Below are 24,436 nucleotides of genomic sequence, written 5' to 3'. Positions count from 1 at the left end.
AAAACTTAATATTTCTCTATATAAAATATATATGTGACAATTCAGACGAATCCATACATACACACATACATACATACATACATACATACATACATACATGCATACATACATGCCAAATATAATAGCAATGTCAAACTTGTCTTCAGTGTATACGTGCACAACGCGAATATAAGAAAACTTAATTTAATAACCTAGTCAATATATAAAGATTACAAGTGCCGATTAAATTCTATTATTCTCCTCTCTGTTCTTGTCTCTCTCCCACTCTCCCACTCTCTCTCTCTCTTTCTCTCACTTTCACTCTCTTTCTCCTGATATATATATATATATATATATATATATATATATATATATATATATATACGAGGTGCATTTATGTATTTTCTATATAAAAGTGAATATTTGAAATATACATTAATAAAGGCGTAGTGTTTCTATTACAAAATAAACCAAACAGTGTCAGTAGTTTTGTTTGAAGCTGTTTCATGATAATAGCATGGCGTCTGTGCTTGCGCTAAGTCTCATTGAAAACAACGTTAAAGTTAGTTCATAAATTTTCTATACGAGAAAAAAGTAGCATGTTGAAAAGACAAAATCAACTTAAAAAGAAAACACCGCGCACTTTTACTAATATACTCACAAAAACGCCCACAAACGCACAAACGCACACACACACACACACACACAGATATATATATATATATATATATAATAAACCATCGAAACAAAAAAGAATAATTCAGAAAAGTTAGAATGTTACTAATTTCAAAGTTTTTTAGTTGTTTGCCACGTTGCAACACTTTGTGTGCATTCTGAAAATTATTAAACGAATCATTATTCGAAATCCGTGATAATTCTGTTGTTTTCTAAATATTATGGATTGGAAGACTTGTAAATTTTATTTCCGTTTGAAAATTCAAGTAACAGCTAAACTATTTAAATAATAGATGTACTTTGTATAAAATTGTAAATGTAGTTTATAATAAAAAATCTTTCACTTTATAAAACAAAATCTATTCAACTTCTCGAAATGTGTTCTATTATTGTCTTTACAATATTTTCTTCTACTGATTTTGGTTAAATAATCCTTAGCGGAAGTTTAGTAGTTCAATTTAACTTTGGAAAAATCAGTTGTCATCTGCTTCATGTTTGGATACAAAAAAGGCTGCAATAATACAACTAGATCGTCAAGATTAAATGCATTATTTATAAATAGGTTGTTTATGATCGGTATAGCTAAAACAAGAACAAGTTTAATTATTATATAGATTATTGCTGAAAAATAGTATAAATATATGTAGAGTTAATTAAAGTAAAACTATCTGAATTTAATCAAGCAATAAAGTATATATATATATATATATATATATATATAAAAATTTTATTAGAAAATAAGTTTCATTTAAACTATGAACCACTTAATTATTAATAATTCACTACTTTTTGATAAGTGACAGTGAATATCATAACATTTCATGCAAATTTGTAGCAAACATTTGTTGAATTTGTGTGCCTCTGTTCTATTATTGTACTCATTTTTCTGATAAAACGTCTGGCTGTGTATTTAACCACCACGAACTATAATTATATAACTAAAGTAGTTGTTGTTCTTAGCAAAAAAATAACTTTTACATAAATAATTTTGTCAACTTTCTCAGATTTTGCTTCATAATATACTGAATTACCGCCCTTCGTTTTACATACAAAATAATATGTATGCATATATACATATGCAACAGAGACAAAAAGCATATTATTATAGTTTATAAAAAAGTATATGTTTGATATAAGCCTTATATGCATATGTAGACTATTTTAATATAATATTATAAACATCTGGCATATTCAAAAAATCGATGTAATAGCTAACTATAAAATAGATTTCATATTTCAATTTCTTTTACTTATTCTAACAATTTCTATTAGTTATTAATGTATTGTAATTAGAAATTTGTTAAGTTATATAACATGCATACATTTATTAAAGTGTTTCTTTATTTGCATAATTTCTAAAAAAATCTTATTAAAATGGCGGTATGTCTGTAATCAAATCTACGTCTAATTATGTCCTTATAATTGTTTTAATCTGACACAATGAATTCTAATCATATTAATCATTCTAATAAATTTTGTTAAACTAAAATATTTATTATGCTAAAATCAATAGTCTTCTATAATTATGGTTTTTGTGTTAATAATTCAAATATGATTGGAAAGGACATAGCAAAGTATTGAAAAATCTGGATGTACAGATCGATATGCAAAAGCAACCGATTTAGTTTGATCAAAACTAAAATATAATAAAATATTGCTTAAATATATGCATTTGTAAATTAGAAGACTGATCTCACCTGAAAACGCATGTCTACTTTAAATGAGTGAAAAGACATATTTTATTTAAATTGCGTTAAATTATTAAAGATGGCTAATTTTATCGTATGCAATATTGTATACAATAGATATAAACAGCAAATACAATTGATATGAAAGCCATTAAAAAAACGAGGTAGAAATAATAGCAATCTCTACATATCAACGTTTTAATATTTGTGCTAAAAGAGTTCATACGTTTTTGTGTTGTTAATAATAATATACATGTACTGATGTGATACTAATTAACATTTCATATAGAAAGAATTATACATATTTTCATATAAAAATTCTGAAGATGACCCGATACTTTTATTAAAGCAATATATATTTTTCAATTGTTAGTAATCGCTTATATAGTCCTATTTTTATAAATGTATAAATATTACATAATATCGATGAGTGTGTGATTCCAATTAAATGTTAAAGTTCACTAACCAATGACGTATATAAAAAAGTAGATAGAACAGAGATCGATTATTCGATGTGTATACAGGCATTGATAGAAAAATGCCTAGACTAATCCAGAAACATCCACATACACATAAATACACATCCAATACTATATGAAAAGATCATTAGATAGGTACATGTATACATGTATGAATAAAGATGCACATTCATAGTCGGTAGATAGAAACAGCTATGCCTATATACCTATATGCCTATATGCCTATACGTACTTACATGTAAGTAGTTTGGTAAGAGAAGAAAAAGTTTAGTCAAAGTACACAACAATATATGTGCTCAAGCATACACATACTGATCTATACACACACACACACACACGATATATATATATATATATATATATATATATATATATATATATATATATATATACGTACAAAAATTATAGATGAATTCCGTGTGAATATACATAGGGAAATGGATATGTACATTTTCTTATTTATAGTGCAAAGACAAGTACGAATAAATTTGAATGCATAGATATATATATATATATCATATATCTGATACACGTGCATAAACGTATGCAGACCTAAATTTACATGAATGTCATATAAATGCAGGGAAATTACTTTTTTTATGAATATTAATATTTATATATCCATATATTTATATAAATATTTGTATAATCATATATGCATACATTAATAATATTTTATGCATGCGCGTATATATATATATATATATATATATATATAGGAAAAAGAGATCGTACAAACATTATTACATGTAAAGATTTTACTGATATGTGCATATGATGTATCACATTGACATACATATATAAGTGTGAAAATATATACATATAAATATCCATGCAGAATTTACGAAATATGCATACTTATATATATATATATATATATAAACATTCATATATGTTAATGTATGAACATTAATATATATATATATATATATATATATATATTAATAATCTTGGTAATTATCGCTGTATTTTGATTGAACTATTTAACAAATAATGAAATTTTTTAACTTCTTTGTAATATTTTTCTATATCCCTCATATAAATATGTGGGCATAAAGAGAGTAAACACACGCCTGTACACGCGTATATGAGAAAATATTCTGCATAGTATATGTATATATATATATATATATATATATATATATATATATATATATATATATATACCTATAAATAGTTATAGCTGTGTAGCTGTGTATGATAGGTTTACACGTACACAGTCATACGCATGTACACATGTTCATACGAAAAAAAAAACATACACAGCGATTGTTTTTCTTTGCTGGGTTTGTCTGACTAAAGATATGCCAAGCATGATTGACTAATTAATTGTGGAAACGATACATTTTGGAACAATATATCTTTATGCTTGATTTAATGTCAACTCTTGCTATCGGATAAATAAATTCACATTAATTATTTATCGGATTGCATTCATAAATACCTATTAATATCTATTATATATATATATTATATTTTTAAAACAATATATATACCGCTCCCCATGTGGGGATGCCAAATTGGTTAAAGGGGAAATCATTCCCAACTCGCTTTTAGGTAAAAATGCACTTTCGTAAATAGTTGAATTCATTCACAAACGTATCGGAAAAACAAAAAAAATAACATCTATATATATATGTATGTATGTATATATATATATATATATATATATATATATATATATATGATATAATAATAATAATAATAATAATAATATATATATAGTGTAAATATCGTTTTAGTAGAAAATAAATAAGAGTGCCTCATAGTTTCATAGTAAAACAATGAATATTTAAATATGTATATATACAAATCCAAATAAACAAATCCAAATAAATCCTATATGCGAATTTAATCGTGCTCAATGCATTAGTAGAGCTGAGACAATTATATTTCGACTCCAGAATTTCTGAAGCATTTACATAAATTAGTATACTTATTAGAGTGTAAGTTTTAAAAAAACTGGTATTGTTTAACCTGATTAAAGTTTAAAAACACTTTTTCTATTAATTTGGTGCTACGTATATGTGCTCTTTTCCATTACGTGATATGATTGAAATATACACTAAACTCGCCACAAGCAGCGTATATATATATGCAATTAATTTTGAATGATGTCTATATTTATTCATTTATTTTCGACAATACTGTCATTTAATTAAATCGGTTGCCTTTTGTCACAATCTCCCCGCCATCTTTCAAAGAGCGTAAAAGATTATTGTTTGTATAAAATTGTTTATAAAAACGAAATACCTAAGTGAGGCTTATTAATTTTGAGGAAAAATTTGCGGGATTATTTTTACTTCATCTGAAACATTTTGACCTATTCTCTAAAAATATATGCGTATATATATATATATATATATATATATATATATATATATACAAAGAGAGAGAGAGAAAACGATGAGCGAATAATATGCAGATATGCTAAATGTTTAGTTTTCTTATAGTGATTGATTAAAATAAGTTTTGAGGGTTGCATAAAGGTATATATATATATATATATATATATATATATATATATATATATATATATATATATAGGATTATGAACTTTGATAAGTTTTAAAAATCATCATTTATAAACTTTTTTCTCTCTGACGATTAAATCATTTATGCATTGTCTGATGCAAAATCCTTTAATTTGATTCCAAGCAATATCAAAATAGTCCAATTAAAGCAAGGAATTGGTAACGAATTTACACGGCTACTATACTTATAATTTAATCATGTTCGCTTTCATCCCAAAGTATTATGGTATACATGAAATGATATTAGTTAAATTTAATTTATCCATTGCACAAAAACATCTACTTCATATGACGTGCCTATGTATATTATATTAAGAATCATTAAGTATATTAGATTTAATTTCAAAACCTATATCAGCGTTAAAGTTAATATAGTACTAGTCTTTCAATGAAATATCCAGTTATTAAGTGTATATACCATCAGAAAAGACTTATAATATTTTCTTAATTAAGGATATTTTTAACGAAAACTATTTTCATTGATATGCATTGATATACATTGGTAAATCCTCGCTTCAAATTTTAAAAGTTTTGATTAGATAAACATTTTAAAGTTATATATGCATAAAGACATTACCTCCAAAGTAAGATTTTTACATATAACTGCATATATATATATATAATTATATACCTATGTGTATTCTTATATATATAAACAAAATGATATATTGATTATAATATACATATCTAGAAATATATGATTTTTCTGATAGTGTATGTATGTATTTGATATGTGTTTAACGTGTTTTAATATGAACATTATGTAACAATGAAAACAAATATATATGCTAATTTTGTACACAAGATTCATATGATATGATATATATACATATATACATATATACATATATACATATATACATATATATATACATACATATATATATTTCTTCTGAGTATTACTACACTGAAAAACTGAAAGAAACAATACAGGATGCATATATACATTTCACGCACAAGTACGTTTCCTTTACTGGAAAATCTATAAATCGTATATATGATTCTTTATCGGAATAAATCCCAATAATGTATGAGAAATCATCCCAATTATATAACCAGTGAGTAATATATCTCTATATATTAACTGTAGCGTTGGTAACTGAGTATATATGTATACGCATAATCATCCGACCAAAACATAATTATTTACGCATTCACTTTTTCTCTGGATCTCATGGGCTCTATATCTAATGTTGTTTCTGAATAAATAACAGGTTATTTTTCTTGGCTTATCATGTCAATTGAATAGCAATTGAATAGCAATTGAATACACAACATGGACAGACTTTCCAGTCACTAAATATTTCTAAGTTTGATTAAGGAAATATCCGGTTATTATATACCTACCTTCAAAACTGATAGATTTAACAAAAGCGATTGGCAGAAAACAAATGTTATCTCATTCTTGCAAAAAATATATGGCTGATATGCACAGATGAAAGTTCACAAATGCACATGAAGACAGAAAATACAATAATCATTTTTCTCAAAAACGCAACAATCCGAGTCTAAATAATTGTAGAAAACGTCAGCTCTCACAGTAAAAAAAAAAATAAGGGCCAAGATGAAGGCCCTCGGATGCAACCACGCAACATTTTGAACTATTGATGGATATACCCCATCAGTAAGCACAATGGTGACAATGTTAAAATTCCCACGAAAACTATCAGCTGGCTATTTTACCTTCCAATAAACCTGCCCTGGTCCTTTCTTACAGAGGCGCATCGTCTTCACAAGTCTTTTATACAGTTTATCGATATTTTCTCATTTGGAATTGATCAACCCCAAAAACGGCGATATGGTAGTGGACCTACATATCTTGGATGTGATTCTCATTGCCTGGTAGGAATGAACTAACTGTTTTCATATTATTTTTCGGATTAAAAAAAATATTTTTCATTATTTGGATTCTTTGAATTATTTGAATTCTTTGGGTGTTATTCTAACAAAGTTTCGGCTTCTTCTTGTCGAACTCAGGAATATTTGACGTAACGGATAAGAGTACTAAGTTATAGTTAGTGATAGCTTCTGCAATTTGAAGGTTCAAGCTTTAATACAAGCAATACTAAGAATACAATTACTAAAGACTTCTTGATTGTGACTAACGCTGCGAACCAGCCAGTTACCTCCGTAGATTAGATAAAGGATTAAGTTCGAATTTTTGTACAGATGGCAAACTTTGACATAAAACCCCCTGAGTTCGACAACATGCACCTAAAAAAGGTTAGACATCACATCGACCGAAACGTTGTGAAAATAACTTTGAAGATGTGTGAATAATTCGAGTAATGCAAATTTTTCATGATTCCTTTCCAGGTTTTTGGCCATTGAATGAAAGATAACAGTCGTGTTTATTTGTTAACATATTTCTTATCTCTATTAAATGAAATATTATATTTTTGTAATGGTTTAGAAATGTTATTGAAAGGTGCTGAATGTATTTTGATACTGACCGGTCTAAATTTGTATTAAAACTAAGATTGGTAAACTACGCGAACTTTCGCCAGCTGAAGAGAAAGTACAAAACTAGATATCGATTATAGACCTACTCTATTCCAGAGATGAGGGTCATAGGGGATGTTTCTCTTTCTCTTTGAATACAATATTAGCGCTGGTACGTGTTCAATTTATTTCAATTTCTTTATATCGACATTGACTGTCGTTATAATATAAATCATAAGTAACTTTTACTTTAGATCTACAATTCATACTACATCTGTTGCTTAGTTCGATGGGAAAAGATTGGATCATTCTAACACTCCAGAAAGTTCCCGACTCATTATATCAATCTCCTCTGCCTCTATAAGAGTCGGATACATTTGGGAAGATGTCGCTCAGAGCAATTTTCTAGGGTCCAAAATCAACTTCGAAATCTAGTGGGGATGATCTCTTCCCAAGCTCACAAAAGAACGTTGATACTCTTTCTGTCCTCCATTGTTATTTTCATGGAAAGTGCTCGACTCGGCGTAAATCTTTGGTTTCTCTTTGTAAAGCAATCTTAGCAAGAGCCTATTTTATGATCCCAAATGCACAAATATTCTTTTCTTCCGACATGTGCTTAATAGCCAACAGAGTTGAATACATCATCATGGCACTGCTTCCCTGCAAACTGCGACAGAATCATCTTCAAATATAATGTTAACAAATTATAAGCCGTCTATATATATATATATATATATATATATATATATATATATATATATATATATATATATATATAAAGCTGAACGTCTGTGTGTGTCTGGTCACTAATAGGCTCCTATATGGTTGACTATTATAGAAAACTGATGACATATAATGATAGAGGACGTATCGAGACACAGGAATGGGTATGTTTGATCTGGCATAATGATGATTCATTAAAATTGTGGGGTCTGCGTTCGCGGCTGGCCTCCATAGAATGAAAATAGGCGCACACTGTAATAAAGACTTTCCATATCTATCTGTGTAAGTATACTTTGATAATTATGCTTCAGTTTGAAGAAATATGGTTTAATAAAATTATGGTGTGTTCGTTCGCGCCTGACCCCCATAGAATGGAAATATGTCACAAAGTTTAACAAGGTTTTCTAATATAGATCAACAGAATATTGTGATAAGTGTTTCAGTGAGAATAGGTATAGTGTAATAAATTATGGGGGTTTATGTATTTTATTTTTACTTTCATCATGTTTTGCTTTTGTTTTGATAACCCCAAATTCGAAGCTATCTCTTTACAACCCTTCCTTTTCATAACCTATCATACTTTCATAAATCTGAGTCCATTTTCTGTGGGCTGTTTTTGAACCAAGTCAAGACAAGTACTTTTGTTAGTATATATATATATATATATATATATAAAGAGAGAGGGAATTCATAATTTATAATGAGCAAAATTATATATATATATATATATATATATATATATATATATATATATATATAATTAAATATTACCAATTCATATTAAAAGTTTAATCTTCTAATAATTTTCTCGTGCTTCAAGTCACAATCTGCTTCGGTCATTTACGTTTAAATTCGAACGAATTTTGGCTTTGATAACTGGTTATTCACTAGCAAAATAAACTGTTTATTGCAGTTTGCATAAAAACAAATTACATTCATATTATAGAGAATTAATTCGACATTACAAAACTATTCCTTTCAAGTAAATTTATATATTTAATTGCTCATCTTTCAATAAACATTCATGACATTGATTCAATGGATACTGTCATATACATATAGAATCAGCTATGTTGAATCTATACCCTAACAACTCTGTTGTGATAAATTGCACATTATAATGTATGGAAAAGTTATTAATACTTAATTTTATTCAATTTTGTGTATCATAAAACTTGTGTTCAATGAATTGTTTACAATAAATAGTTTCCAATAAACATGTGTTTCGATATTAAACGAAGTGACTGATAAGCGATAAAACAACCCAATTATATTTTAATAATTTAAATTTCATTTCAAAATGACAGAAAAGGTAACCTTTCGATGGAATTGTTTTTATTCCAGTAAGAGCTTAAGAAATAAATAAATTATTTCTGTTTACATAACAAAGTTTGTCGACAGGAAATGAAAATTGCGTCTAAAATATCTAGAATAGAAATTTAGGCATGATTAAAAAAATGTTTTCGCTGTCATAGTTAATTATTTTTAGATGGAAATGTTTCTTCCCTGGTGACATATTCGTTGACAAAAAATTCTTAAAGCACTTTATTTATTATTTCAAAATGATGTGACTATCAACATTTAATCTGTTATTACTTCATGTTCTTATTAATGTACTAGCAGGCCGACCGATGTTAAGTGGTTGTAAAATACGCATAAATATTATGTTTTAATTCATGCAGATTTCTTATTTAGTATCATACAACAAATTCTTTAATATATATATATATATATATATATATATATATACGCACACATATATATGTATATATATATGCACACACACACACATATATATATGTATATATATATATATATATATATATATATATATATATATATATTCAAAACTAGTAATAAGTAAAAACCTGAAGAGAGTTCTCAATACTATTGCAGAGCAAATATGTGTTTTATTTTTTTATTACCGTTTTATCTATTTGGTTACATATGTTTCGGATGTTGAACCATGTTTACAATCCAACAGCCTCGTTAGACCTTACAGAAATGGCCGTGAAGAAGTGTTTTAGAGGAAATACGAGAAAAAAGGGGGGGTTAAGAGATGATAAGAGGGAGTGAGACGGGTATCGACAATATTTAAGTTTTGAAGGTTAAAATAAATTAGATTGTAGTGTGTGTGTGGGGGGTAACAGATTCATTAGGCAAGGGTGGAGATATATGGATATAGGCAGGGTGAGGGGGAGAGAGGATGGTAAAAAGGGGGTAAGAAGAGGAGGGGGGAGGAATTCCAATTTTAGGTTTTTTAAATTTAGGCTGCTTTTAGTTGTTTAGCCAGGTATATGAAATAGACGAGAGAGAGAAAGAGAGAGAGAGAGAGAGAGAGGGGGGGATAGAAAGAGAGGGAGAGAGAGAAAGGGTTTATATATATATATATATATATATATATATATATATATATATATAGTAAAGATTTCCAAAGGTCAATAAAATTATGACTTGAATCGAAACCAGAAAGTTTAGTGCTCCAGTCTTAGTCGTTATTTACAAAAACTTTCACGCATGAATATGTTTGAAGTGGCTTCAACTGTTTGGGAAACATGATCCACTCTCGTTACCAGGGAAGTGGTAACTTTATACATGCATATTTGTACCATGTTATATACGCATATCTGGTTGCAACTGTTTGTTTGGAGTCTTTTATTTCTTTATGGTTAGAAGTCTGTTCTAATGATTTAAATATTTTACAAATTGTTAAGTAAAAATACAGATATATTCATACCTTTCCGCTCAAATCCTCATAATGCAAATATGAGTTATACAGAAATATGTTAATATAGAAAAACATGAAAATAAAAACAGTCATTTTTAAACATGAAAATAAAAGGTTTATCAAGCGTAGTTTGAGATTTTTATTTTATTCTCATTTTGAATTGCATGAAACTGTTGATAAAATAAGCTAAAAGTTTTCCAAAAAGGTATTCGACTTTTAGACACATTTTAAATTACATGTTCAATTACATGTTCAATTACATGTTCAATTACATGTTCAATTACATGTTCAATTACAAAACATCACACAATCTGCCACATATAGGATAATTAAAACTAAACCATCCAAATCAATTTCTAAACATTTACATAATTTTCTCTCTCATACTGTCTTATACTCAGGCATATCAAACACGCGACCCGCGGGTCGCATGCCACCCATAATAGATAGGCCTGCGACCTTCAAAAATTATATTTCTTTCTCCCACAACTCATTGACATGTGGTAAGGCACATTTCAGCATAGTAGAAGTGATAGGAGATAATTTTTAGTCAAGTCTAATAAAAAACATCTAAGCTAAATAATAATTTAACCTAAATGTTTTTTTTTTATGGGTGCACCTAACTACTAGAATTAATTAAAGTTTCCTTATTCTATTATGTATGTTTTACGTTTTTAAAATATCTTTTTAATCTTATGGGTGCTACTATTCTCTATTTAAAATGAAAAGAAAACAGTTTATATAACATTTGGAGGATTATCCCCCTTTTAAAATGTAGTAATAACTATTTTAGAATCTGTCTCTATAAAATAAAATGATTATATTTACAATTTTATGAAAAATGAATTTAATTACATTTTTATAAATTAAGCACGGTAAATGACTCATTGGTCATTTATTTTTGTCACATAATTATTTTTTAATTTATTTATATTTTTAAAGTTTGAGCTTAACGTTTGAATTTAGCGATAAAATTTGTTTCAATTTTTTTAACAGCCATCTTTCAAAAAATTAAAGCATATCTTTTTCAAGCATTTTCATTATCAAAACTTTCAACTTCACTGGTTATATTTTTTTAAATCAAATACTGGAAAATGCTTTTTACGGGTAGTAATGAACTTTAAAAATGGCTGCTCAAAAATATTAACTTATCTTTCGGTCTAAACTGGTTGTGTTCAACTTTTGCGGCCCTTGTATGAATCGATTCCTATGACCGTAAGTTTTGTTTGTGTTTTCTTTCATGCTATTTTCCCATGATTTTCACGAGTATTCATAGGAAACATATCATCTTCTTATTACGATATAGTAGAAGAGACTAGAGTCTAAAGCGATGTTAGAGTAATTTACCTGAGATAAAAAAAGAATCATAACTCGTCTGACGGCGATACATCATGGTGATATTCTCTGCAGTGCATACAAAATTCTTTTAAACTAAAAGAATGGTCCGAGGTTGTAAGATTGTTCATACTTTCATTCTTATGCATAAAACAAAACGTATACGTATGGTCAACGAAATTTTGACCAAAAACTTATTCCTGCATTTAATAGTTTTGATTGTATATATATTGTTTGTGGATTTATTCACTTTTATGCAGTCTTTTAAATGAACATTTGTGCAAGCAACATAGTTTATTGGGATTTGTTAATAGAACCATAGAACCTTGAAGGCACTCATACTCTCGCTTAAAATAGATATGGGAATAATAGAAACCATTGTCTGACTAGAACAGTTTTAGTCCAGATAATGGTTTCTTTATTGTTTAACTTTTTTTTTATCTAAACTTTATTTTTTATGTAGATTAAAAGAAAATTGTTATAATTTTCCATGTCTTTTGATAAAACATCGTTTCGTATCTATCAAGAACATAGACGAAAGACAAATATTGATTACTTCTTAGGGCCTTCATTCGTCCACGGTTCGTTTTAATATATAAAAAAAAAAACAATTCAGAGTTCGTAGTAGTAAACTCAAACAGCCCTACTACTTTGCAGGTGGTCACAAGTTGAAGAACTTTGAGTTTAACTTCATTTTACACAGAGAATGAACTTTGAAATCAAATATGTTCAGAAGACTGCGCTTTTTACAGGTGTTTCCGTCAGAAATTTATAACAGGTGAAATATTTATGTGCTATCAAGTGCTGTCTGATGTTTAGTGATTTGGAAACATTTCCATGTAGCCGTATAGATATATATATATATATATATATATATATATATATATATATATATATATATGATGATTGCAAAGTCTTGTCAGACGAGTGCCACTCCCTCAGGCACTTAAAGTTCATGAGCCCAAAAATGACTTCCATCGCCACACGGCCATTTTTATAGACAAATGCCTGAGGGAGTATCTATACACATATGATGTTACAGAGTCTTAGCTTTGTACTACAGCTAAGTCTCTCTCTCGGTTCAAAATGTTGAGATCCAGCAGCAAGCAAGAGCAAGATAACCAGCAACAAGTTAAACTACGGATCAGCTTAATGCTGGTGTCCCGCTTTATGTTTTTTTAATAAGAGATTTGCTTCTCCTAGAAAGATTGCCTTCACTACGGCTTACGGGAGCCCTCTCCACCCCAACACACACACACACACACACACACACACACACACACACAAACATACACGGGGCTAGTATATATATATATATATATATATATATATATATATATATATATATATATATATATATATATTAGACTAAAACAACGATAACCACGAATCTGCTAGCAACAATGAAATGTTTTAAATATTCTTATATTCTTTGTTGTTTACTAATGATAGGTCACCTTCTGGATACCAGACATTTATCCGCTATTTCCCGCAAAGTCCCGACTAAGAGATTTTTAAGATTCTGAGCGTCTCTTTAAGCACAATTATTTGCATCTGTCTTGAATTCAGTTCAACGCATCTATTTTGCATGTAGTTTTTGAAATTGTCTTTCATCAACACGGTTACTCAGATGCTTAATGAGATCTTCCGAAGTTTCTGATATCTTTTTTATATTGTATAGAAGGTATTGATATCTTTTCCCTCTTAATTCTGTTTAAGACAATAGTATACGTGTTCGTGTATGTGTTGTAATAGCAAAACTTTAGAAGGAGCAAATATCCAGTACACCGTGTTTAATTACTACATTTATCCTCCATTCAACTACCGGTAAAACTATGGGAAACAAAATTCTCAAACCCAATTAACGCACTAGTATTTAGATATTCAAGTACGGATTTTAAACACCTTATAATACGGCTGTAATTATATATATATATATATATATATATATATATATATATATATATATATATATATATATATATAGTAAGTTATAAAATGTATATGGCGATTAAGCTACACTGAATATTCCGCGTTTCATCCACTCTAGGATTCCTCAGGCTTATGCGCGAATTCTGTGGTTGTTTGTCGCTTTTATATGCGCATCTTCTATTGAAATTGTAGTAAGGCAATCAGCTTTCTAGTATCCACCGCGCCCTTCTTATCAGCCAATGAGAATGCATTTATCGGACAAAGGCCTATTTGACCTCTGGTTGACCTGTTGCTTTGTGTGTGCATTATTTAGCCTGGATATTAAGCTTCTTGGTCTGTTTTAAATCTAGGTTAGTGTTTTTTTTTAATGTTAGTTTATATATGAATATATATATGTACACACATATATGCACATATATATATATACATATATATATATATACATACATACATATATGTGTAGTCGTTTATGTATATTTATGTTTATTTAATTTATTTATTTGTTTATGTTCTATTGTTTTTGTTAGTTTTAAAACTATTTTGTGTCGCTATCCTAGAGTAAATTTTATCTTGTGAACACAGTTGTTTGCTATTTCTCTTCTACAGTTTAATAGATGTTGGGGTTCTTTAAACTACAGGATAGCAAATTTTTCATGAAAGCATAATCTACATGGGTCGTCTAGGTCCCTACACGTTGTAGCTTGTCTTATTATTTTCCATTCGACTACCGGCGAATGTCCGCTTTCCTTGAGTTCCCAGTATTTACTTGCTAGTGTTGTTTTCATACGGTGTTTTTTTATTGTTGAATGTACTTTTGTGGTCATAGTATCGAGTTTTGAAATCTAAGGAAGTCATACCTACGTAATATTTCTTGTTATTTGGGAATTCTTTCGCAAATATTGTGGCCTGGTAAACTACGCTTTTGCTTAGACATTTATTTTGAAGTGAGCAAAGTGTGCGGTGTCTACAGATGCATTTATCTTGTTCGTTATTAGTATTTTTATTTATAGTATGGTTATTCTTGTCCGGGGTTGGATTATTATTATTATTATTATTTTTTTTTTTTATTTTATTTTTTTTTTTTTTGTTGTTGTTGTTGGGAATCTGTTTTATAATTGATGGTGGGTGATTGGACTTGGGGTTTATGTATATTGGAGTAGCGTTGTATTTTAAGTAGGGCTCATATGTGTTTTTATTTAAATTTAACGTGACGTCCAGGAAGTTTGTTATTTTTATGTTAGCTGATATGCCTGAGGAATCCTAGAGTGGATGAAACGCGGAATATGCAGTGCAGCTTAATCGCCATATACATTATATGACTTAATAACTAGCTCTACCTACGTATTGAGCACATTTGAAGTAAATACTTAAATGTACGCATAAATCTATACTTTCGTATATTAATTTTATGTTAGTAAATTAAGTAGTTATATATATATATATATATATATATATATATATATATATATATATATATATATATATATATATATATATATATAATCGTTAGGCTGGATTAAATCCGACGATATGAAAATGGATATAAGAGGATGGTCATATATACATGGTCATATATATATATATATATATATATATATATGGCGATTAAACTACACAGAATATTCCGCGTTTCATCGACTCTAGGATTCATCAGCCTTATACGCATAATATTCAGCGTAGCTTAATCGCCATATATATTTTATAAATTACTAATTAGCTCTACTTACGTATTGAGCACTTTTGAAGTAAATACTTAATGTTTACGCATAAATTTATACTTTTTTATATTAATTTTATGTGAGTAAATGAAGTAGTTATATATATATATATATATATATATATATATATATATATATATATACATATGACCATTCTCTTACATCCACTTATATATATATACAGTGTAGCTTAATCGCCGTATATATTTTATAAATTAATATATATATATATATATATATATATATAACTGTAATTGTATGTCTGACTAAATGTGTCTGTGTATACATTTCATACCAAAGTACTCTGTCAATTTTCAGTCTGCGGACTTGAGATTTGACATAAGAAATATTGAGATTTGGGAAAATCTTTTAATAGGTTTCGGCCAGAAATTTGGCTATCAAGGGATTAAAGTTCAAGTTTGATCTTCTAAACTCATCCACCAATTTTGGGTCAAAACACTTTAAATTTTTAAGTTCAGGTGTACTTGAACATGGATCATACTTTTAATTTAATTTGAGCATAAGATAATACATGTTAAGGGGTCAAAATCGGGGTCAAAGTAAAAAAAAATGACATATGTTGTCTCAACCATATTACTCAGCAAATTTATATATTCTTATATTCTAAATACTTGTGTATTCAGACATAGGGCAAGCTTTTTAATTGGATGTTGGCCGAAATTTGGCTGCCAAGGGATCAAAGTTCCAAAGATATGACCTTTGTGCAAACTATTCAGCAAACTATTCAACCAATTTTGGGTCTAACATTTGAAATTTTATATAAAGGGTATTAAGGCATGCAGCAAGCGTTTTAACCAGTTTTTAAGCGATGATTAGGCTTCCAAAAGGTCAAAGTTGACCTTTGCAGACTCTACGAAACTCCTTTGCCAATTTTGTGTCTAGACACTTGAAATTTTAGATGTAGGTTTCTTGGACATAAGTCAAACTTTTTAATACATATAGACACATGCACATACAATTATGAACAGTACATAGAATCCGCGCAAAACCGGACTGAACAGCTAGTATATATATATATATATATATATATATATATATATATATATATATATATATACTAGCAAAAGTACCCGTGGTTGACTGGGTTCAAAAACAGCCTAAAGAAAATTGACTCTGATTTATGAAAGTATGATGGGTTATGAAAAGGAAGGGTTGTAAATTTAGTTTGAATTTGGTGGTATCAACACCAAAGCAAAATATGATGAAAGTTAAAATAAAATAGATAAACCTAATAATTTATTATACCATACCTGTTAACACTGAAACACTTCTCATGATATTCTGTGGATCTATATTAAAAAACCTTGTTAAACTTTGTGATATATTTCCATTCTATGGAGGTCAGGTGCGAACGAACACCCCATAATTTTATCATACCATATTTCTTCAAACTGAAACATAATTATCAAAGTATACTTACGCAGATAGATATGAAAAGTCTTTATTAAAGTGTGTGCCTATTTCCATTCTATGGAGGCCAGGCGCGAACGCAGACCCACAAATTTATTATACCATCCCTATTTAAGTTAAAACATACTTATCAAAGTATTCTTATGTATATCTATATGAAAAACACTTGTAAACGTTTGTTTTATTTTTAATTTTTTAATTTTTTATTTCTATACATTGTGGACCAGGCGCGAACGCAGACACCACAATTTTAATGAACCACCGTTCTACCAGATCAAACATACCCATTCCTTTGTCTCGATATATCTTCTATCATTATATGTAATCAGTTTTTTTTAAATAGTCAACCATATAGGAGCCTATTTGTGACCACACACACACACACACACACACACATTCAGCTTTATATTATATATATATATATATATATATATATATATATATATATATATATATATATATATATATATACTTTGTCCGGTGAATGGTTATTATTTATCAAGTTCAAAAATACAGATATTACATTTTATCTCTTATTAATTTGTTCAAAGTTCCTCAGCTCAATCCGTTTGTCTCTCGTATTTTCAAGCTACTATATTTGACACTAATTGTAAGATTAAGGTCAAATTTCAAACTGGCTGCAACGATGTGCTCCTCTGATTTAACAGAAGTGGACACACATTTATATTTAGTAACATTCTATTAAACAGATGTCACTACTACTTCTCTGCTTAGCTGACTTTCAGGCTTTCTGGCTAATATCAAAATATGGTATTTTTGGTTTAAAATTATTATCTCTCCAAGAATTAGTTAATTCCTCCAGGTTTATTACTGGTTTCATGATGTCTTTTCCCATGGGAATTCCGGCTAGTTTTGGTCAAGACGACCTTTTAGGGAAGCATGATTTTCCTTCATAAAACTGACCTAACGCTATGAAAATTCAATTTAATAAAAAATCATAAATCGGAATCTTTTTCTGGTCTATCATTACTTGCATGATTTCTCGAATGTCATTGCATATAAAATTGTTAATTTCTTGTTGAATTCTAATATTTTGAAACAATCACTTACACGGACATTTGACATTTTAAACATTTCCGTTGCCTATTTATATGTAGGCAATCCAGCAATTTCTCAGCAATGTTGACAGATGTTAATTCTATGTGCTTTATATGACAATTATAAATTTCGGCACGATAGACATGCTGATATGATTCGCACTGTGATAATTTACGGACATATCAATATATCGTGCACATTTAACTGCTTTTATGTAAAACAAAATGGAGTATAGTATTTTTTGCTCAACCTTAATCAAATGGTAAACATTCTGTGCAAAATGTTAACACTGTGTATAGCGAAATATCATATAGTGGAGATGTTTTGTAGCTGTATTTTAGGCGGGGTTTATGACTTATCGCTTAGACCTTCTTGAAAATGAAAGACTGCGGACATTGTTTCTAAAACAACCAACTGCCTTGCTGGAAAGAAAAACATATGGTCATTGTTATTTTCAATTGTTTGACATAGCAAATGATCACACATTAATCATCTAATTTTACACATATAAATTTTAAATAAAGATGGACAGGATCGAGAGAAAGCGCATTGTGTGAAGCAACGTATTTATTCGGGTTTTCTTTAATCGCGTTTTCTATGGGATTTGTCAAAACTCTCAGCTCTCTTCCTCGATCACACTACGTGACTTAAGCGTCTCTTACTTCAGGAAAGTTATGAATACTTTGCTAAAAATTGAACACTGAGGAAATATTTGTTAAAAACAATAAAGCAACGAACTTTTAATTAAAAAGAAGAAAGTTTTCTGAAGTGAAAAAGTTATGTTGTCATTTATGGTCTATTCTTATTTTTTAAAGCAACTGCAGATGGAATTTCTTTATAAGATTCCTTACGTTGTTTTCAAACAACACGGAACAGATGATCATAATCCAATAACTGAAACTGTTTTATTTATTTACACTATATCTGGCTGAATTAAATGCAGGTATTATCCAGTGCGTGTGTTTTGTAGTATTAAGATGAGATGATGCGATTCTGTGTGTGTTTTTTTTTTCTGAATACGTTAACAAAGACCAGTTAACCAACAGCATTGATTTAACTACGAATTTTACGAACGATACTCTTTAACGGGATATCTTCTTCAACAAGACGAAGTTATGAAACATGCAAAGAAGTAGACAATAAAATGTGCAGAGAGATACTTTAAAGTAATATTAGAGAAATGTGTCTATCCGTCGGTATGTGTGTGGTTGCCTTAGATCTGGCAATAGCTAATTGAATAATATATGCAATCGCATCAGACCAATGATAAACCAGGCACGACACCATGCCACTCCCTTCATCCTTTTCCATCCCACAAGGGAAATACATTGACTCGTATAAACTTGCAATCGCATACATATTTATATCTAATCAGAAAAAAAAATCTATTTACTATTCCAATAATTCACTACATAAATATTTAGACACGACTTTTTAGATGTCGATGATCTCTTTTCGTCACAACAGATAATAGATATTCGCTGAAACGGTGCGTTAGCAATGAAGAATTTACAGTGACGAAAAGATGCAAAATGTCTCTCTACCTTTCTATTGCCAGACGGCATTTATTACTTGAATCAACTGGCAAACATAAATCCATGACGACCAGATAGAAGTAGAGAAATACTGGTGCTATTTCGAAGTTTTCATCCAACCTGACAAGTCTACCCTATTATTTCAGCCGGACCAGTATTGAGTGAAGAAGGCGGGGGTCTATACTTTTTTCGAGCAAAAATGATTTCAACCCACTTTCAATTATCAACTTACATGGTACTCCTACACGATAATCTATCTAAGTATCGACCAGATTCAATATTACTTTACTTGAGTAACCAAAAACGTGTTAATTTCTAATGACTAGTTGTCATACCAAATTATGAGAGTCTTGTCACTCGCTATTTTGTCAATATATGTGGTGGCTAGACCTATACCTTTACTAAAATTAATAGAGTATACTAACAATACGTGGCATTTGCGAGGGGATGCATATTTAAGCACTAACAAGTCTGCTGCTTCGACGTGAATCCGTCAACCTATATAGTGGTTATTGCGTCCGGCGCAAATGGGTGCACTTATTATGAAATTTAATTTCCTGTGATGTCAATGCAAACAACTCAACCATACCATCGTTTTATGCATTTTCCAATAAGAACACTATGCATTTTCTATGACTTATTTCCAATGGGTCACATCTGATTATGTTCTATTGATACTTTACTCGCGAAATTTGTATAAAAAATTGACTATGATTCCACTTAACGTCTATAAGATATTTCGATGAGTTTTAGTCCAAACAATCTAAACAATCTATATCTACCAATCCATTATTTTACACTTTGAGATTAATGCGTATGTTTCTGCATTTTAATTTCTATACTCTTGTGCTGTTGTACATGTTAAATTTCTCGGATAACTGCGTAATAGATGTATCTGACTATTACAACTCCTAATTGGATATTGACTGTTGTTTAATCTCGTAAGCTAAAAGAAGAGTACAATTATAGATGTCAATAGAATAATCAATACAAGTTATTATATTTGGTTGGTGCAAAACTAATGTCGTTTTTTACGTTCAACTTATAAAGATCATACCTCCTTTCATAATAAACTTTAATAATTGAAATAAGAACCATTAGAATCGACACATTTTGCCAACGAAAAATGAGTGTATTTATTCCATTATTATTATTCGGAATTCTGAAAGCCAATTCCGCATCTCGGCCTTTGAAGCATTTTTCGCACAGGAAGTTGTCTAGATGCTTAAAAAAGTGATAATCGGTGGGCGAGAAGTCCAGTGAATATGGCGGATGAAGCAGAGTCTCGTAGCCCAATTCATTCAGCTTTTGCAGGATCAGTTTAGTAATATGTTGGCAAGCGTTGTCATGGAGGAGAATTGGTCACTTCTATATTGACCAATCTCAGGCACATATGTTGGAGCTTCTGGTGCATTTCGTCAATTTGTCGGCAGTACTTCGCCGTAATCGTTTCGCCCGAATTCAAGAAGCTGTGATGAATGAGAACGATCGTAGACCACCATACAGTCACGAAAATGTTTCTTTGATGCAATTTCGGACTCGGGAAGTGTTGTGGAGCTTTTCCGGCATCGAACCACTGTGCGGAAAGTCGCCGGTTGTCGCAGAGGATCCGCTTCTCATCACACGTCTCAATCCGCTCGAAGAATTGGTCTATTTTCTTGCGCAAAACAATCGTAGAAGACACCTCAAAACGGCGATTTTTTTAAATTTTCATTCACTTCATACAACACCCATTTATCTAACTTTTTCGACTTCCCTATTTGCTTTAAATGGCGAACGATTGTTCAGTGGTCGACCTCGAGTTCAACAGCAACTTCTCGTGTTATTTTGCGAGGATCAGCTTTAATTAAGGTTTCAAATGTGCGTTATCAACCACAATCGGCCGGTCGCGACCGTTTTCATCTTCGAGCCTCTCGTAACAATAAAGACATTTCTTGTCCCACCGTTATGCCATATGTTCGCTAATGGTTCCTGAGCAAAACGCATCATTGATATCATGAGCTCTCGCCAGCTTTTCGGCCTATTTTGAACTGGAACAAGAATTCGCACGGATTTGACTTTAGTTCATGCTGCTGAAAAACCTGTAAAAAATGAATGAAGAGATTGAGGACGATAACGAATAACACGATTCTATAGAGCGGAAAACACGCTTCAAAATTATATATAACATGGCTTTATATATCAATGAATTAATTCAGAAATCAAATATCGATTTACATATAGGAGAAAACGATATTGTTTTTGCGCCAATCTAATATATATGGTTGGTTGGGTGTTTTTGTTTTACGGCATATCAACCCTTTTCGGGTTATTTAATGCCGAATCCAAAGATTTTGAAGAAAAATGTTTTAATAGAATATATTTCTTGTTTTCAAGTCGGTTTCTATTTAACCCATAGTTGGGACCCTGACAGGTACAACCACTCCGGGTCAGAGTGGGCCTGGGAGTAATGGTAATTAAAGGGTGGCTCCGCACTCCCCAAAGCCCGCAAGCTGGGGCCTCACCACTGGATATAGTTTAAGGTCATATCCAGGACCGCTAATATATATGTAATATATATATATATATATATATATATATATATATATATATATATATATATATATATATATATATATGTATATATATATCTTGTGTTCTCTGTCATATAAGCGTTGTTTAAATTTTTAAAATGAAATGCGTAAGCAAAATTACAGCTCAAAGATTTGATAAAATAAACAAAAATAAACAAACATTTATTTGTTTTAAATCAATATTTCGACGTGATAGTTCTTCCTCAGAATGTTTTTATTTTCTTTTTGGTGCTATGATGTTGAAATGAAAAGAATTTGCTTGTAAAAATCGGTGTGCCTTTCTTCAACTGTGATATTTAATCTGCTGGATATTAAAACAAACAAACATTACCGTTGAAGGAAAACACTTCACTTAGTACAATAGTTTTGTTTCTGAATAAAGCAGCATCAATGTTGCATGAGTCAAACTTTCAGATTTCCGCAAATTAAATTTTATCAAAATATTAACTATTTGGAGAAAAGTCTTCATATCATTTACTCCCTACTCAAATATAGACGTGGAAATCACGTAACTTAGCTTACACGTGAACATAATAAAATTAACTAGTATACTATTCATCAAAAGTATCATTCTTCGCCTTGGCTTTCTTTAAGTACAATAGCAATTAAACTCTACCCCCAGAAAAAATATCTTCCAATGCAGAAAAAAAACATAAACACAAACAACTTACATTAAATAAATGTTCTGTCGAGAAAAGAAAATATAGATACTATTATCTGAGAAGAACATATTTTTCATAACAATGTCTGAGAAATAAAAAAAAAACAATTAATTAGCGATATTCAACGCTCACAACTTCCGGTCGTTTAAACATTGACTGAACGCTTTGGACTTTCACATGTGCTTAGTTTTTCTTAATATCTGTGTTCACTGATGATGGCCTAGAGGTTACGTCCTAGCAAATGGACTCACAGGTGACTTTTTAGGTATTGTTTGGATCCCTTGACAAACAGTAACTATCACTTCATACACTGAAGATTGCGAAAGCATGAAACACTAGTGTTTGTAGATATAAACTAATTATTAATATTCATAATAAAAAAAACATATATATAGTGTGCGTGTTTGTGTATGCATATGTATATATGTACATATATGCGTGTATATTTGTTTACATATATAGTATGTGCATGTATATGCATCTTTGTACGGTATGTGTATATATATATATATATATAATTACATACATATATATATATATAATTACATACATATATATAATTATATATGTATATATATATGTGTGTGTGTGTGTATCACGAAAATGAGTAGATCTCTCATATTTCTGCATATATTGGAGTGTATATCTTCATGAGCCAGCACTAACAAAAGTGCACGCATTAACCCTTAACGTCTAGCAGCCTTCGGGTCTTGATAAGTGATGGCGTTGATGTAAAAGAAATGAGTTATCAAAATTTTACGAAAGACACCAACCCAGACTTTTTTTACAACTAAATATAGTCTACATTACAAACATGACGCATAACAGCTGCATTTATAATGTCCGGTTAATTAGTTTTAATGTTAATTTTATATAAAGGAATCTGTAAACATATACACACACCCACGGTTATATAAATAAATATAGGCATATAAAACAATTG

General features: G+C 29.7%; 1 protein-coding gene across 4 annotated transcripts in view; it reads left to right on the top strand.

Moving 5' to 3' along the window:
- LOC145247910 (innexin unc-9-like) overlaps positions 1–24,436 on the top strand; it is a 457,239-nt gene that overhangs the window by 236,344 nt on the left and 196,459 nt on the right. The window contains exon 1 of one of the 4 annotated variants that reach the window (XM_080109542.1): positions 6,218–7,197. The exons of the other annotated variants lie outside the window; for them this stretch is intronic. Coding sequence (XP_079965668.1) covers positions 7,154–7,197 — 44 coding nt within the window. The 5' untranslated portion in view covers positions 6,218–7,153. Of the gene's footprint in view, positions 1–6,217; positions 7,198–24,436 lie in introns of those variants that run through there. 4 annotated transcript variants of the gene reach the window in all.

The sequence above is a fragment of the Euprymna scolopes genome, chromosome 26, assembly GCF_053919585.1.
Source record: "Euprymna scolopes isolate OS-2025 chromosome 26, ASM5391958v1, whole genome shotgun sequence".
Taxonomy (NCBI): domain Eukaryota; kingdom Metazoa; phylum Mollusca; class Cephalopoda; order Sepiida; family Sepiolidae; genus Euprymna; species Euprymna scolopes.
The sequence above is the reverse complement of the archived record's forward strand: the minus strand, read 5'-3'. Positions and strand labels throughout refer to the sequence as shown.